The 17624-nt window shown below is 39.8% G+C and overlaps 1 protein-coding gene across 1 annotated transcript in view; it reads right to left on the bottom strand.

Moving 5' to 3' along the window:
• LHFPL1 (LHFPL tetraspan subfamily member 1) overlaps positions 1-17624 on the bottom strand; it is a 46316-nt gene that overhangs the window by 13822 nt on the left and 14870 nt on the right. Inside the window, exon 3 of the mRNA XM_006732543.3 lies at positions 14429-14527. Within this exon, the coding sequence (XP_006732606.1) occupies positions 14429-14527 (99 nt within the window). The remainder of the gene's footprint in view (positions 1-14428; positions 14528-17624) is intronic.

Here is a 17624-nt window from a genome sequence, read left to right as displayed (position 1 = left end):
CACAAGAGCCCCATGAAATGGGCACTACGGTACTAACACCCCTATTTAAAACTGGTTTCTGTTTTTAAACAAAGGTTTAGGATAGTGTATCATTCCAGAGTAGCCAGGGAAAGACACTAAAAGTGAGGGGAACAAAGAAGACTGTTACTGAGGTTTATAGAAGGAAATTTGAGTGGAGGAAACGGAAGCAAGGAGATGAAGCATGAATTAGATTCTTTGACCTGAGGACCAGAGGCGGGACTGAGAAAGCAGCAGAGAACAGAATGAATTCACCTGACTTTACCGCCATCTCGCGGTGGTCTGATGATCAGACAACCAGTTCACAATTGTGCATTCACTGTTTCAGTCAGGGAGCCTGCTAGACCCTCTGCAAGGCACTAAGTGGGGAAATAAGGCCAAATAAAACAGAGAACCCGCCCTTTGAGGTCTTTTTCTAAGTCTTCTGGAGTCACCAGGCTGGAAGTCTCCTTCGGGATCGACTATTGCAGGATAAACACCCTTTTCTTCATGCAGGCTATTTTCAGGAAAGGCAGAATGTTTATAAGCACCGTCATTTTTTTTTTTTTCTATTCAAAATGAAAATAGCTTAGCATCCCATGGGATGTACCGAGTCTCATTACTTGCTGTTCTTCACTATTTTTAAAAGAAGATGGTCAGTGAGAAAACTGGCACTGAAGTTTAGTCGCTAAAATTATAGGGAGGAGAAATCTAACAGTAGATACGCTTTCTCATCTTCTACCCCTTAGACCTGTAGGGCATTGTGTTCATGAAGCACATTTACATGCACTTTGTAATTTCATGGCCAAAACAATCCCTAAAGGTAGATAAAATAATCCTCACTGTAGTCTCCGGGAGCCAGGTTTAAAGAAGTGAAATGTATATGAGAAATCTAAAAAAAGCCAAAGTGGTCCAAAACAGAGAGTAAAACGGTGGTTACCAGGGGCTGGAGAGGGGTGGGGAGATAGGATAGATGTTGTTTAAAGGTACAAACTTGCAACAAGTAGTCAGTAAACCTTAGAGGTCTAATGCACAGTATAGTGAATGTAGATAATAGCATTGTATTATAATCGTCAAACGTGCTAAGAGACTCGAACTTAATTATTCTAACCTCTACAAAGAAATAATGATGTAATAAGATAGAGGTGCTAAATATCACTACAATGGCAATCATATTACCATATAGAAATCTATCATTTTAACATGTTGTACACCTTAAATTTACACAATGTTATAGGTCAAATATATTTCAATAAAAAGCACAAAAATATAAGGGGCTGAAATAACCTGGCTATGGTCACACAGTAAGATGGCAACAGAGCCACCTTGCAATTTGTTCATTCCACTCAGTGCAACATTTAGAGAGTGCAAAGCGTGTGCCAGGCACCAGGGATATGCTGTTGAATTACATTGCTCCCTGACTCACTGTTTCCTGCCTGTTCCAGCTTAGTTAGCCCAGCTTCTCTGGGTGGAAACTCCTCTTTGTGTGAACCAGGAGGGCAACTGAAAAACCTTAAGCAACACCTGAGCCATGAGTTTTCCAGAAGGACAGGCTCCGCAGAGCATTCTATCTGTTGCTGCCCAATGAATGAGGTGCTTTTCCCAATCCCCTGGGTCAATCCTTGGCCCTCACTCCCATGGGTGAGTGACACTAAAAGGTTCCTCTCCTCTAGGATGGCCTTAAGTAGACTGGTTTATCCTTCTGTTTTTTTTGTTTTTTTTTTTTAATTTTTGTTTATTTACTTGAGAAAGAGAGGGAGAGAGATTGCACATGAGTGGGACGGGGAAGGGCAGAGGAAAAGGGAAAAGCAGACTCCCCGCTGAGCAGGGAGTCCTATGACCTTGGGCTAAATCCCAGGACCCTAAGATCATGACCTGAGCTGAAGGCAGACGCTTAACCAACTGAGCCACCCAGGCACCCCTATCCTTCTGGTTTTTTAAGAACACAATAGATAAATACGAAATTTGATCAAAGGCCTCACCACAAAGGTAGGTCACAGCAAGGATCTAAGTAGGTGTCTGGGGCCTCTGGTTGCTCATCAGTCTAATTCAATGTTCTCTCTATTAAAACAGGGAAACCAAGGCTCAGGGTGAGGAAGTGACATGCCCAAGCAAATTTCGGAAAATTAAAACACAGCTGACCCAGGCCAGAACTGTTGCTACCACACTCTGCTGCCCCTCTGTGGATATGCTGCCTCATTGTGCTCTGCTGAGCACAAGAAAACAGACCGTCCACAAAGAAGGAAACTGATAGAGAGGAAAGGCAACAGGAAATGCCTGGAAACCGAACCCATAAAGTCCAAACCCCGAGTCACCGTAAAAGGCTTTGAACTGGCAAGAATGAGAGGAAATGATGAGAGAGCAAAGGAAATGGGCCTCTGAGAGAGGAAACACAGGGAGCCCACACAAGGCCTTTGGGGAGCCTCTGTTGCAGGCCTTTGTCGAGTGGAGTGGGTCTCTCCCTCCTTCCCAGTAGCCAAGCCTGGGGCATGCTCCCTAAGGAGGCTCTTGAGAACTGGGCCGACTACCTACTAACACATGTTACATTTAGTGCAGCCTACTGCGCTAAATGCTTTGTATGCACGTATTACCTCACTTAATCTTCTCAATAACTTATGGGGAAAACTACTTTTATCAATCCCCATTAATGGAGACACAGTGAGGTTAAATGGCATGCCCCAAAATGCACAACCAGTAAGTGGCAGGGCTCAGATTTGAATGCAGATCTTTCTACTATTAACCTGTGTTTTTAAGCCATCATGCTATAACTAATGGCTCCTTGCTGTAATAGGTCCTTTTTCCGGAAACTACTGAAAAGTACTGGGAACATTTCCATTTCAACAATTAGTATTATTATAATGATGATGATGATACCAGACGACAACTGTTGACTGGTAACTCTATGCCAAACACTGTACTAGGTGTTTTGCATGTGTGATCTCATTTAATCCTTACAACGACCCCAGGAGGTAGCAATAAGCTCCCACATGCTGAAAAACCGGCCCAAGGTCACAGAGCTAAGGATGCCTCTGCGCTAAAGCCCACTCTTACCACTAGGCAATCTTCCCTTGGGTTTCTTCCCTGGCTCCCACTGTTGTTGATGCCAATTAGAGGCTTGATGAAGGACAACAAGAGGAGGAGTGAAATGCATTAATTTAATGTTGGACTGAGGATTCATTTGTGTGGGATCAAGTTGTTGAAATCTCTATGTGATGGCCAGAGTTTAATTAACAACCATCAAAACACCTTTCTCAGCTTAAATCTTTCATTTACTTAATCAAATTAAAGCGTGGGAAAGTTTGCACTTAACAGGGCTGTTGCTAAGCGCCTTTGTCTGACTTTCCCCTTCTTACTGAATGAGTGATTCATTCAACAAACAGGTATGGGATTGCCATTGAGCGGCACCTACAATATGCCTGAGAGTCAGGAAGCTAGTCCCAAGTCCCTTGTTGTGGGCCTTGAAAAAGTCACCTGCCCCTATTGGGTCTCACTAATTATAAATAAGCCCACTGACTAATCTGCGAGGTCCCTCCTTTTGTAGGTGTCAGTGCAAGCTCCTGACTAGTGTTTAGGGTTTTTTTTCCCTGTTTTAAATATTTGATTGTTATTTTCTTATTTATTTTTTATTGAGATATAATTAACATACAATGTTATATTCATTTCAGGTGTACAACACAATGATTCAATATTTGCACATATTGTGAAATAATCATCACAGTAAGTCTAGTTAACATCCATCACCATACATAGTTACAATATTTTTCTTATGATAACTTTAAAAATCTACTCTTAGCAACTTTCAAATATATAATACAGTATTATTAACTATAGTCACCATGCTGTACATTATATCCCCAAGACTTACTAATTTTATAATTGGAAATTTGAACCTTTTGACCCTCTTCACCCATTTCACCCACCCCCACCCCCTGCCTCTGGCAATAACCAATTAGTTCTCTGTATCCATGACTTTGGTTGGTTGGTTGGTTGGTTTGGTTGGCTTTATAGATCATACAGTATTTGTCTTTATCTGACTTATTTCACAGAGCAGAATGCCCTCAAGGTCCATCCATGTTGTTGCAAATGTCGAGATTTCCTTCTTTTTTTATCCTTGAATAATAGTTCATTGTATACATATTCCACATTTTCTTTATCCATTCATCCATCAATGGATACATAGTTTGCTTCCATATCTTGGTTACTGTAAATAATGCTGCAATCAATAGGGGAGTGACTATATCTTTTTGAGATAGTGTTTTCATTGCCTTCAGATAAATACCAAGAAATGAAATTCCTGGATCATATAGTTTTTAATTTTTTGAAGAACTTCCACACTGTTTTCCACAGTGGCTGTACCAACCAATTTACACTCCGACCAACAGTGCACAAGAGTTCCCTTTTTTCCACATCCTCACCAACACTTGTTATTTTTTGTCTTTGTGATAGTAGCCATTCTAACAAGTGTGAGGGGATATCTCACTGTGATTTTGATTTGCATTTCCCTGGTGATTAGTGGTGTTGAGCACCTCTTCATGTACCTGTTGGCCATCTGTATGTCTTCTTTGAAAAAATGCCTATTTAGATCCTCTGCCCATTTTTTAAATTGGGTTGTTTGGGGGGATTGCTATTGAGTTGTATATGTTCTTTATACACTTTGGAGATTAACCCCTTATCAGATATATGATTTGCATATATTTTTTTCCTATTTGGTAGGTTGCCTTTGCATTTTGTTGATGGTTTCCTTTGCTATGCAGAAGCTTTTTAGTTTTACATAGACCCACTTGTTTATTTTTAATTGTGTTGCCTTTGCTTTTTGTGTCAAATCCAAAAAGTGATTGGCAAGACCAATGTAAAGGAGCTTACTTCCATACTTCCTATGTTTTCTTCTAGGAGGTTTTTGGTTTCAGGTCTTATATTTAAGTCTTTAATCCATTTTGAGTAAATTTTTGTGTATGGTGTAAGATAGTGGCCCAGCTTCATTCTTTTGCATATGATTGTTCAGTTTTCCAAACACCATTTATTGAAGAGAATTTTCCTTTTTCTTTTTTAAAGATTTTATTTATTTTTGAGAGAGAGAGAGCACGAGCGGAGGAGCAGAGGGAGAGGAAGAAGCAGACTCCCTGCTGAGCAGGGAGCCCAATGCGGGGCTCGATCCCAGGACCCTGAGATCATGACCTGAGCCGAAGGCAAATGTTTAACTGACTGAGCCACCCAGGCGCCCCTTGAAGAGAATTTCCTTTTCCCATTGTAGAGTCTCAGTTCCTTTGTCATAAACTAATTGACATATTTGTGTGGGTTTATTTCTGAGCTCTCTAGTCTGTTCCATTAATCTGTGTGTCTGCTTTTATGTCCATACCATACTGTTTTGACTACTATAGACTTGTATTATAGCTTGAAATCAGGAAACATGATACCTCCAGCTTTGTTCTTCTTTCTCAAGACTGTTTTGGCTATTCGGGGGTCTCTTATGGTTTCATACAAGTTAATTTCTTCTTTAAATGGCTAAAAAGAAGAAAGGGAGTCAATTCCTCAAACTGCTCAATTGATGACTCTGGTGGGTGAGAGCCAGGTAAGGTATGTTTCCAGGGTGTAAGAACAGGCACTGAGGGAGGATAGGGACAACAGGGGACCTGGAAGATAGACTGGGAGACATGAGAGAAGATCCTAGAAACAGAAAAGGCAGTGGGAGGAAGGTGGTCATGTAACCCAACCAACATGAGTTCGCTCCTTAGTAAGTCAGAAACTACACTAGGTTGAGTTGTTGCATAAAAGTAAACTTTATTTGCAGCAAATAAGGAAGTCATGGGGAATAGCTTCCAAAGCCATGAGTCCCCAAGCAAGGGTGGATGGGTTCCTTTTATTTAGGGTGAGGATGAATATTTAGATAGGGAAGTCTTGTCATTGTATGCAGAGGCAGGCATAAGGTCACAATGTGCCTTAAGGAACCATGCCTATACATACCGTTGTATGTTATGTAAATGAGGCTGAGGCTCCACCTTGGGTGGAGATTTTAGCATTATAATAAAGATAGTCATCGGTCATTCTAGAGGTCACTCCATGGTCCATCTGTGCAGACTTGAGTCGGGGCTTAAGTTAAAACTTGTCTGGATAGTCTGGGCAGGCTGGAGGTCTTGTCAGGGCAGTCACTATTGCTCGAGGGGCAGTTTCACTTTCCATTTGCCTAAGAGAGAAGCTGGAAAGAAGAGCTTAAGGAAAAATGTGGGACAAAGGTCGGTGAGTACAAGCAGGTGGGCAGTGAAGGCAAGGTCTTGGGGTCTAGCTGGTGATAGTCAAACTTTTGGGGTGCCAGAGTTTGGGGATTCCTTATACAACTGTGTTTTTGTCTGGAGAGCCTTGTCTTCTCTAACGCCCTCTGATCTTCTATTTTCCCTTTTTTGCCCCACCCAATCTCTTTCTTTCAAGAAGAGAGACTAAGGTAAGTAGTACCGTAAGGAGTAGATATGCTGGAAGACCAAAGAGTGACCCTAGGAAGATTGTATATGATCTTAGAGCATATGAAAAAAAAAACTTTTGTATATCTTTCTCCTATGATCAAGTTTAGCAAGACAATGTAGGTGTCTTTATTAATGCAAGTCAAATCTAGAGGCACTTTAAAATTTCCCACACACGTCCGTTCCACTTACAACCTCTTCCAGAATCCCATCAGGTTCAGCTGCCACCTTCTGTATTTGTACCCTGATTATACTAAAAGATCAACAGGGGACTTAGGCTGACGGTGGGAGTGAAGGAGACAAGATGCAATACTAGGTACTTTCCACGATGTTTCAGACATTTGTTTTTGAAAACAATAGAGCTAAAGCCTATCTTGAGGAGAAATTCTCAAATGACTCAAGGCATACCCTCACCAGTGGAGAGGGGAAAAGTCATTGTAGTCATACACAGAACAGTGAATTAGGAGATAAGCTCCATTCACAGTTCTGCCTTTCACTTGCTGTATGACCTTACACAAATTACTTTACCTATTCCTACCTCCGGGTTTCCTCATTATAAAATGGGCATATTACCATCTGCTGTCCATGCACTTTTTTTTTTAAAGATTTTTTTAATTTATTTATTAGAGAGAGAAAGTGAGAGAGAGAGCGCAAGAGGGGGTAGGGTTAGAGGGAGAAGCAGACTCCCCGCCGAGCAGGGAGCCCGATGTGGGACTCGATCCCGGGACTTTGGGATCATGATCTGAGCCGAAGGCAGTCGCTTAACCAACTGAGCCACCCAGGCGCCCTGTCCATGCACTTTTGAAAATCAGATTAGATAATATTCATGAGAACATCTTGCAAATGTGATCCATTGATAGGAGGTACAGTCCTTACCTTAGAATTAAGTGCTACTGTGTAGTTTTATAAGCTAGCTTTAAAACAGCTATGTCCCATTTAGCTTCTTGAAATTTTCAGTGGGACTTATTTGGGTGATAGGCCATTGGGTATGAAGGAATTCCCTAGTAGTTTTGTGGGTCTAAGAGGATTTTGAAGATCACAGTGAAGCTAAAATACATGTATTTGGAAACCAGCTGAAATGAAGTCTCCATTCAAGGGTCCTCTTCATTGTACCTTCACATTCTCAAGGACTTTGCTTTTCTGCATCAGTCTGTCTCCACTACAGAATCATTATCATCATGACTAAAGTATTTGGCCAATTTAGAAAAAGCCTCTCTTAATCCTACATTCTCCTCCAGCTATTGCTCAGTTTCTCTTCTTTCCCTTGTAGCAAAACTTTTTGAAAGAATTGTTTATACATGCTGCTTTCATTTTCTTCACCTCAAAATTACTCCAGTAACTATAACTGCAAAACTGCTCCTCTAGGTCACCTTTGTCTGGCAGACTCCAATGGTCACTTCTCTATCCTCATCTAGCAACTTGAATCAGTATTAAACACAATTGCCTGTTGTGACCGGGAATTCTTATTTTTCTTTTATATGTCTCTGGGTATTCTTTCTGAGTCTCCTTAGTAGGCTCTTTCTTCTCTGTAGAGGAGCATAACAGTTTAAGAACACAGATGCTCAAGCCGTGCTTTCCAATATGGTAGCCACTAGTCACATTGTAGCTATTACATTTAAATTAATAAAATTAAATAAATTAAATTTAATTAATTAACAAGATTACATATTTATTAAATTAAATTAAACATTCAGTCCCATCAACCTAACATTTCAATTGTTCAACAATGGCATGTGGCTAAAGGCTAACACATTGGATAGGAAGACACAGAACATTTCCCTCATTGCAGGAACTTCTATTGGATGGTGCTAGCTAGAACCAGACATCTAGAATTCGAATCCCAGCTCTGCCGATTTATCAGCTGAGTGACCTTAGGCAAGTTACTTAATCTCACAGAAAAAAAAAATCCCTGCCTTCTATCCCTACAATGGGAAAATATGGCATGCCTAAAATGTAGCGGGGAGATCTATAAACATTGATAGCTCTCCAAGAGATATTGGTAAGTGAAAAATGCAAGGTTCAGAATGGTATAGTTAGTTATATAGCCAGATAGATACATAATATGATCTTGGTTAAACAAAATAAAGATATGCTCATATTTTTATATTTATTAAAAATTCTGGAGACATACAAAAAAACTTAATGGTCCCTTTGGGGAATGGAGTCGGGGTTAGGAGAAAGACTCTGACTTTGCATTTTATACATTTATGTACTGTTTTATCACATACATAAATTACTTTTGATTAAAAATAATAATCTTAAATTTATATGTATATGATTTGGCATTTTTCTGGTTAGTTTGTTATACAACCATTATTGTATCTTCAAAATACACAACCATTATTGTATAACAAACTAACCCCAGGGCATAGTAGCTTAAAACAACATCCATTTTATTATATCTCATGAATCTATTGGTCAAAATTTGGTCAGGGCTCAGCTGAGCGCTATCTCCACTGCAATTGGCTTTAACTAGAGCCATTCAGTGGTATTCAGATGGCTTGAATGGAAGACCTAGGACTGCTTTACTCACATGTCTGGTGCCTTGGAAGGAATGGCTGGAAGTTTGGACTCAGGTGGGCCTCTGTTTCCAAGCATCTCTGGGACTTTCCATTTGGTCCCTCCAGCAGAGTAGTCAAATATTTCATATGATGGCTCAGAGATCCAAGAAACCAACATGGAAATTACAAGTTCTTTAGAGGCTAGGCCCAGAATGAGCTTTATGTCACTATGCCACAGTCTATTGGTTAAAACAGTTATAGGCCAGCCCAGATTTAGGGGATAAGTGGTAGAGATAGACCCAGGTTTGCTATGGGAAGAGCATCAAAGAATTTGTGGCCATCTTTAATCCAACACAGACATCAAGATTGCTGCCTATTTAATACAAGTTATATCTTTGATAATTCAGGTTAGGACAAAAATCATAACTGTGGATGGTTCAGGATAACTTGAATGGAAACTCGGGTAAAGAAGAGCTAAAGACACGAGTATGACTCCTTCTACTGGAAAGTGAAGGAGGCCATTCAGAGTCTCAGAGTAGAATTTCTATTTTACTTACTCTCAGAATCACCTTGGCAGACTAATAATGCCTGCTTCCATTGTCCTCCACATTCCCTTCATCTCTCTCAAGCAAGTCAGGGTAAGAAGCTTTGTTCCTTGGGTAGGGCTCATGTCTTTCTTGACTTTGTGAAACTTCCTATCCAAAATACGGAGTGCATAGTAGAGTATAGAGCCTACAGCAGAATCAAAGTAATGCCACTGACTGATAGTCTACCCTCCAGCACATTCTGCTCTGCTATCTTTTAAAGGCCACCACCCACTTTAAGTCAAATGCTGCGCTAGGTACTTTAATATATCTTTTATTATTTCATTGTAACAACACTGGGACAGGTTTTTTAAATGGAAAAGATTCATGTTTTATTATTATAATTATTAAATTTTGTTCTTCAAAATACACAAGCAAGAGAGTAGAAGAACCACTGGGTAAAGTGTGAAAATTCTCATCTGGAGAAGATTTTTGGGGACAGGTATTATTATTATCCCCACTTTACAGAGAAGGAAGGTGAGACACAGACGTTAAGTGACTTTACCTCCATAACAAATACATAGGTGGCAGAGCCTGGATAGCAACTGAGATCTTTGACTCAAAAGCCTATAATCTTTCAATCTACCATCTGCCTCTCAAGGAAAAAGAAACAAAAGTCTGTATACTGGATACCAAGGGTACTTTTCTCCTACTTCATTCATCCATCCACACAATGTCTAACGTGTGCCGAGGGTGCTTCCACGCTACCAGAAGCTCCAGAGCATTAAAGAAAGGTCTAAAGAGAAAGGCTGTACTTCTAGCACTGGAATTTCCAAACCTTGGTATCCACAACATATCATAAAATATATTTTTTAGTTCTACTACATGTTTTGCTGCTGCTCCTGGCACCTCTGTATTACAAGGGAACAGCTGCTAATACAGTTGGCACTGTCATGTATGTTTGGGCAGCTGACCAGAAGAGGATCAAGGATGGCACAGGCTGTCTCTTCTTTTCAGCATTAGCCAGAAAAGTGCTAATACGGAGGCCTGTAATTGAAGAATATGGCAGGAAATGTGGCTCATGGATGAGAGACACTTAGGCAGTTGGAAGAATTTGAAAGAGTGATTCAAAAAAGGAACTGGGAGGGCTTGACTCGAGCAGGATTCAGCAATCCCTTCATCCCTAATGACTCACAGAACAACAGTATTCAGTGCACTGAGGAGAGGGGAGCCAGAGCCCTTGGGAAGACATACGGTGCAGGAGAGAAAGGTAAATAAAGGAGGAGAATGCAATGGAGAAAGAAACAATACAAAATATTGAGTGAAAAGAAAGAGAAAAATAATGATCCTGTGGTAAACACAATTGATGGCCATCAACTTGAAACAAAAACAACCGCACACAAAATTGCCCATTTGTGAACTAGCCCCTTGGGTGTGGTGATTAGTGCAGAAAACTGCCAAATGACTATGTACAAATCATGTCTCCAATTTTTTACTTTGGCATTTTTTTTTTTATTAATGAAAGTAGCAACTCATTCTATGAGGCCAATGTTACCTTCATACCAACATCCAACAAACACATCACAAGAAAGAAATCTATAGATGAATATTCCTAGTGAATATAGATGCAAAAATCCTCAATAAAATGTTAACAAACCAAACGAAGCAACATATAAAATGGATTATATACCATGGCTAACTGTGGTTTATCCCTGAAATGCAAGGCTGGTTTAACATATGAAGAGCAATCAATAAAATGCATGTGATCATCTCAGTAGTTGAAGAAAAAGTATTTGACAAAATCCATCACCCTTTTATGATGAATGCGCTTAACACACTAGAAATAGATAAAAGGGAACTTTCTCAACCTAATGAAAGCCACGTATAAAAAAAAAAAAAAAACATGGTTAGCATCAATACTTAATGGTGAAAAACTGGATGCTTTACTCCTAAGGTCTGGGATAAGGTAAGGATGTTTGCTCTCACCAGTTCTATTCAACATTGTTGTGGAGGTTCTAGCCAGGGCAATGAGATAATGAAAAGAAATAAAAGATATCTAGATTGGAAATGAAGAACTAAAACTCTCTATTCTCAGATTACATGACCTTGTATATAGAAAATCTTAAGAAATCTACCCCAAAATATCATTAGAATTAATAAAGGAGTTCAGCAAGCTTGCAGGATACAAGGCCAATATAGAAAAACCATTTGTATTTCTATACGCTAACAATGAACAATCAAAATATAAAATTAAGAGAACAGTTCCATTTATAATATTGTCAAAAACAATACAGGGGCCTAGGTGGCTCAGTCGTTTAAGCATCTGACTCTTGATTTCGTCTCAGGTCATGATCTCATGGGTTGTGGGATCAAGCCCCACACTGGGCTCCATGCTCAGTGGGGAGTCGGCTTGAAGATTCTCTCCCTCTGCCCCTCCTCCACTCTCTCTCTCGTAAATATATAAATCTTAAAAAAACAATACTTAGGAATATATTTCACAAAAGAAGTGTGAGACTTGTATACTGAAAACTACAAAATATCATTGAAAGAAATTAAAGACGGTCTAACTCAGTGGAATGTCATCTTGTGTTCTTGGATTGGAAAATTTAATATTGTGAAAGTAGCAATACTTTCCAAACTTATGTACAGATTCAACACAATCCCTATCAAAATCCCAGCTGGCTTCCATGCAGAAATTGACAAGTTGAACCTAAAATTTACATGGAAATGCAAGAGTTCCAGAATAGCTAAACAGTTTTCATGACCTTGGGTTTGGCAATATATTCTTAGATATGACACCAAAGGCACAATAAACAAAAGCAAAATAGACAAAATTGGATTTCACCAAAATGAAATAAGTTCGTGCTTCAAAGGATATCATCAAGAAAGTAAAATATGACCCACAGAATGGGAAAAAACTACTTGCAAATCATATGTCTGAAAAGGGTCTAGTATCCAGAATACATAAAGAATTCTTACAACTCAACAACAATAAAAAAAATAAAGGCAAATAACCAGTTAAAAATAGATAAAGAATTTGAATAAACATTTCTCCAAGGAAGATATAGGAAGGGTAGGTCCAATAAGTAGATGAAAAGAAGCTCAACATCATCAGTTATCAGAGATATGCAAATTAAAATCACATTGAGATACCACTTCATACCGCAGGGATGGCTATAATTTTAAAAAATGAAAAATAACTATTGGTAAAGATGCTGGGAAATTGGAACCCTTGCACATTGCCGGTTGAAATGTAAAATGATGCAGTCACTTTGGAAGACAGCCTGGCAGTTCCTCAAAAGGCTTAAACATAGATTCACATTTGACCTAGCAATCCTGCTTCTAGAAATATACCCAAGAGAAATGAAAATATATGTCCATACAAGAATGTGTACACAAATATTCATAGCAGTATTATTCATAATAGCCTAAAAGTGGAAAAACCCAAGTATGCATCAACTGGTGAGTAGATAAAATATGTTATAGCCATAAAATGGAATATTATTCAGCCATGAAAAGCAGAAGTACTGATACATGCTACAAATGGATGAACTTTGAAAACAATATGCTAAGTAAAAGAAGCAGACATAAAAACCACATATTATTTGATTCCATTTATGTGAAATTTCTAGAATAGGCAAATCTATATTGACAGTGGTTGCTGGGTCCTGGATGCAGAGGGGAATAAGGAGTGACTGCTTAGGGGTAAGGGGTTTCTTTTGGAATATTTGGAGTTGCATAGTAGTGATGATTGCACAACTTTGTGAATCTACTGAAAACCACTAATTGTACACTTTAAAAGGGCAGCTTTTATGGTATGTGAATTGTATATCAATAAAGCTGCTATTTTAAAAAGGAGAATTATATGTCTAACAACCAAGTAGGAGAGATGTGCTAAATCTTCAATTTTCTCTATCCTGACTAGCTGGACCAGTGGCCTGCTTCCTTTTTCTTCAGAACCTGCCCCCAAATATTTACTCATTCCTTCACCTATGGCAGAAGGTGCCAGTCAGCTATGCCCTGAGCCAGTAACACTGGGCATTCTAGGGTCCACATTTATCACATCTTCTATATAGCCCTTCCCTCATGTTATATTTCTATAGTGAACAACTCCTTTCTCTAAAAATGAGTCAAGTGAGACTCAAAAAAACAGTCTGAGGCAACAGAGAGAAAGGGAAGTATTGGGGCATAAGCTATAGGGAACAGGGGGCTTCATTGTTTCAAAATCCTCTCCTACAATTGAGAACACTCAAGGAAACCTAGACATTTCCCCTTCTACTCCCTTCCATCATAGTAAGTTGGGAAAATATTTTGAAGTCTTTCAGTTGGAGACTAATCTATTCCCAGTTTACACTAGTGAACTTAAGCCATTCTCAGTGAGGATTGGCAACCATAGAAGAGTCCAGAGCTACTTCTGTCACCCATTCTAATATTTGACAGCTCTTGCCATTAACATACCAGTAACCATGTAACAATGCCAGTAACAATTCCCCATATTTAATCTAGGTTCCTAATGTGTGGTGTAAACCAAATGACCCCTTGCTACATCCTTGGTAGAGCGTGAGAAGAGATACTGTCGATTTATAGTGGGAAAACAGTGCCTCGGAAAGAAATAGTAATAGGAACTAGGAATTTTCCAGAGAATGACCGATCATCAGTCTCTAAGCATTTGAAATCCCCCTGTAGATAGGGTTTCCCCAAACTGGTCATAGGACTCTGGGTAAAAGTGTGTAAAGGATGTGGAGAGATATAATTTAAAAAGAGGAGTTTAAGTCCTTTGTGAGTTAGCAAGGCCAAATGAATCTGGACAAGTGACCACTTACCACAAGCCAACATAATGACAGAGACTCAGACAAGCACCACTAGCAAGCAGAGTCCCCTGTAAGAGGTAAAGCACTTTGAAAACTAGATTCCCAAAAAAACCATCACTGCCATCCTGCCCAGGCCACCTTACCTAACCGAAATTGATTGGAGACATTCCCACATGTTTGCATTATCTCCGGGCTATTCCATCCTAAGGGGTATAATGCACAGCCGGAGCTTATCAGCAGCCCTGGAAAGAAAAGCATACACATAGGTAGAAAAAAATATAACAGGTCTTCTGTCACCCAAAATTTCTCTCTGTATTAGCTTGGCTCAACTTCTGCCTCTTCTGTTCAGAGTTTACCTTTCCCCTTTAACCCTAAATGTCTATGACACTACCAACTCAACAGGATTTCTTTGCCATGCCATAGGCAGTGAGTTGAGGTAGATAGTAGAGGGAACAACTTACAAAGAAAGGGCAGTGTTAGAAATTGAGACAGGCCAGTGTACTTTTTACAGCCCAAATGTTTATGACAATGGCTTACAACACTAAGTTGGACTCCCCAGTCAGACTCCTTTTCTACCTTGGTCTGATTTTCAAAGAATAATAATGTAGAGACTGCTACTCTTTCCTAAAATTCAGCCTTTTCTAAGAGTCAAATAGGTCCCTGTTAGTTGAAGGTAGGTCATGATTTCTATCACGTGGATTCAGCTGCCAGACTGAGATCTAGAGAAAGCATACACGTTGGATAGGCTTCTCCTGTTGAGGAGGGCACCACAATCCCTCTTCCAGAAATACTTTCTTATTCTGAGATATCATTCCAATTTTATGATAAGAATTTCTCCTTTATTTGGCTTCCAATACCTTTCACTAAACCTTTGTCTTCATGTCCATTTTATTTAGGTTATTTGGTCACTACAAAGTAACTGTGGGATCTTAGTGATAACCTTACTCTTCCAACAAGAGGTACAAATCTGGGTCTGCTTGCTGACACTGCACATAACACAAAACCTCCACAGAGCAGGTGTTTGATCAGTGATGAATGAATGGCACAGTTAGAGGTTCCAGAGCTCCAGGGCTCAGCTGGACAGTGAAAGGCAGACTACTCCAGGGACTACTGGCCTCACCTACACCTCTCTTTCCCCACTGAGGAAGATTCCAGATACACTCTGAGAAGCTAATAAGCCCACTTTGTCTTAAGATGAATCCTTTTGGAAGAGATCACAAAGTACTCTAAGCTTGTCTACAACATGGCAACCAGCTTTTCTCAATATTCAGTGAGTCCAGAGAAAAAGATGAGGGCCTTAAGAAATAGCAAGAAAGGTTTAAATAGGGGTGCCTGGGTGGCTCAGTTAGTTAAGTGTCTGCCTTCAGCTCAGGTCATGATCCTGGGGTCCTGGGATCAAGCCCCGCATCTGAGCAGGGAGCCTGCTTCTCTCTCTCCCTCTGCCCCCTCCCCCGCTTGTGCTCTCTTCCTCTCTCTCTCAAATAAATAAATAAAAATCTTTTTTAAAAAAGAAAGGTTTAAATAGGAAAACAGTGATAACTTTCTGACAGTGAGAGAGGGTTTAGAAACTAAAAGAATGACCAATTAAGGCTAGAAATTCCCTTCAGTGGAATGCTTAAAATTAGAAGGCATTCTTATCTGTCTCATAGTCTTAAAGGAAATGAAACTGGTCACTCAAAGACTTTTCTAGGCTCTGGAATTTATCCAGTGGCAATGGAACAACACTCCTATTTGTTTAGGGGTTCCTCTGTTTTCTTTGTTTGTACCACAGATAAACTGAAATCCTACGAGATGAGGAAGTATGAGCCAGAATATGGAACCCAGAGTATGCACAATGGGTTAAGGACAAAATTGGAAATGAAATCCTAGCCTTTTCCTGCTTCTAGTATATATATCCTTTGAGGGAGGAGTTACTAAAAAGTGAGCTTTTCCACACAAACTAGGAAGAAAAGAACATAAGTTCATAAAAGAACAGCAGTTCTGCTTTCAAACCTCCAAATTCAGAACCCTGAGACTGGCATGAACTCTGATTTCTCAAGCAGGTATCAGTGCTGGCCAAGTGTGTGTCTCAACATGGCAGGGGGAACCTTCTACTCTCCTCAGCCCCCTCTTGTTCCTCAGACCTTACCATGTTGAGGAGCTCAGGTCAGGAATCACCTCCTCCAGGAAGCCTTTCTCACTATCCCCAAGGTCCCACCCCCAGGCTAAGTTACATATTCCTTCTCTGTGTTCCCACAGCACCCTGTGCTTATTCCTGTGATTAAAATATCCTGTGATAATATATGCTTCACAACTGATTGAGGTCTGCTTCCCTCACTAAAGTGTGTGTTCCTGGAAGGGAGGAACCCTTGGTAACTGGTACATAATAAGTGCCCAATAAATGCATCTGTTTCAGAGTATACTCTGGGTACTTGACAGACAGCTTCCTTTGCCCATGCTACCCAATGGGGAAGCCTTCTGAAGGGATCTTCATAGCGGGGATGGGAAATCATCCTAGACAACTGATACAGCCATAGAATCTTAGAGAGGGAAAGGCCTCTGGAGATTACCTACTCCAATCCATCCCCATTACAGATGTGGATATTGAGACTCAAAGAGGGAAAGCTATTTACCTATGGTCACACAGCCAGTTACTGGCAACACTTTTCCCACTAATCAGAGCAATCATCAACCCCTTAGAAGCTCTGCTGTTCTAAAGACAGGTATCCAGAAATGACCACCTTTTGACAACAATATCTATAGCAAGTACTAGGAATCTTATAGGCATTAGATCCAGAGACAGCACAACACAATGGCTTCAGAGAACAATACTGTATTATATACTTGAAAGTTGATCTTAAATGTTCTCACCACACACACACACACACACACAAAACCAGAATGATGTGAGGTGATGGATGTGTTATCTAACCTTATTATGGTTAACATTTCACAATATACATGTATATCCAATCGTCACGTTGTATACCTTAAACTTACACAGTGTTATATGTCAATTATATTTTAATAATATGGGAAAAAAGAGAGAAAGCGTTCTGTAGTCAGTCTAGATCTAAGTTCAAATTCCAGCTCTGCCACCTGGAGTCTGTGTGACTTTAGGCAAGACACTTAATCTCTCTGTGCTTCAGTTATCTTGCCTTTAAAATGAGAATAATAGTACTCCATCCTATAGGGCTGTTTCAAGAAATAATGCTTATAGAGTGCCTAGCATATAGAAAGTGTTCAACAAAAAATTATTTTTATTGAACAACAGCCTCTCCCTATGACTCCTCTCTCATTTTCCACCTATATTCTCCATGCTAATTTCTTCCTCACCTCTTTGTCCTCATAAAAAATACA

The sequence above is a fragment of the Leptonychotes weddellii genome, chromosome X (genome assembly GCF_054177405.1).
Source record: "Leptonychotes weddellii isolate Sample4059 chromosome X, ASM5417740v2, whole genome shotgun sequence".
NCBI lineage: Eukaryota > Metazoa > Chordata > Mammalia > Carnivora > Phocidae > Leptonychotes > Leptonychotes weddellii.
Note: the sequence above shows the minus strand (reverse complement) of the source record. Positions and strands in the feature narration are given on the sequence as shown.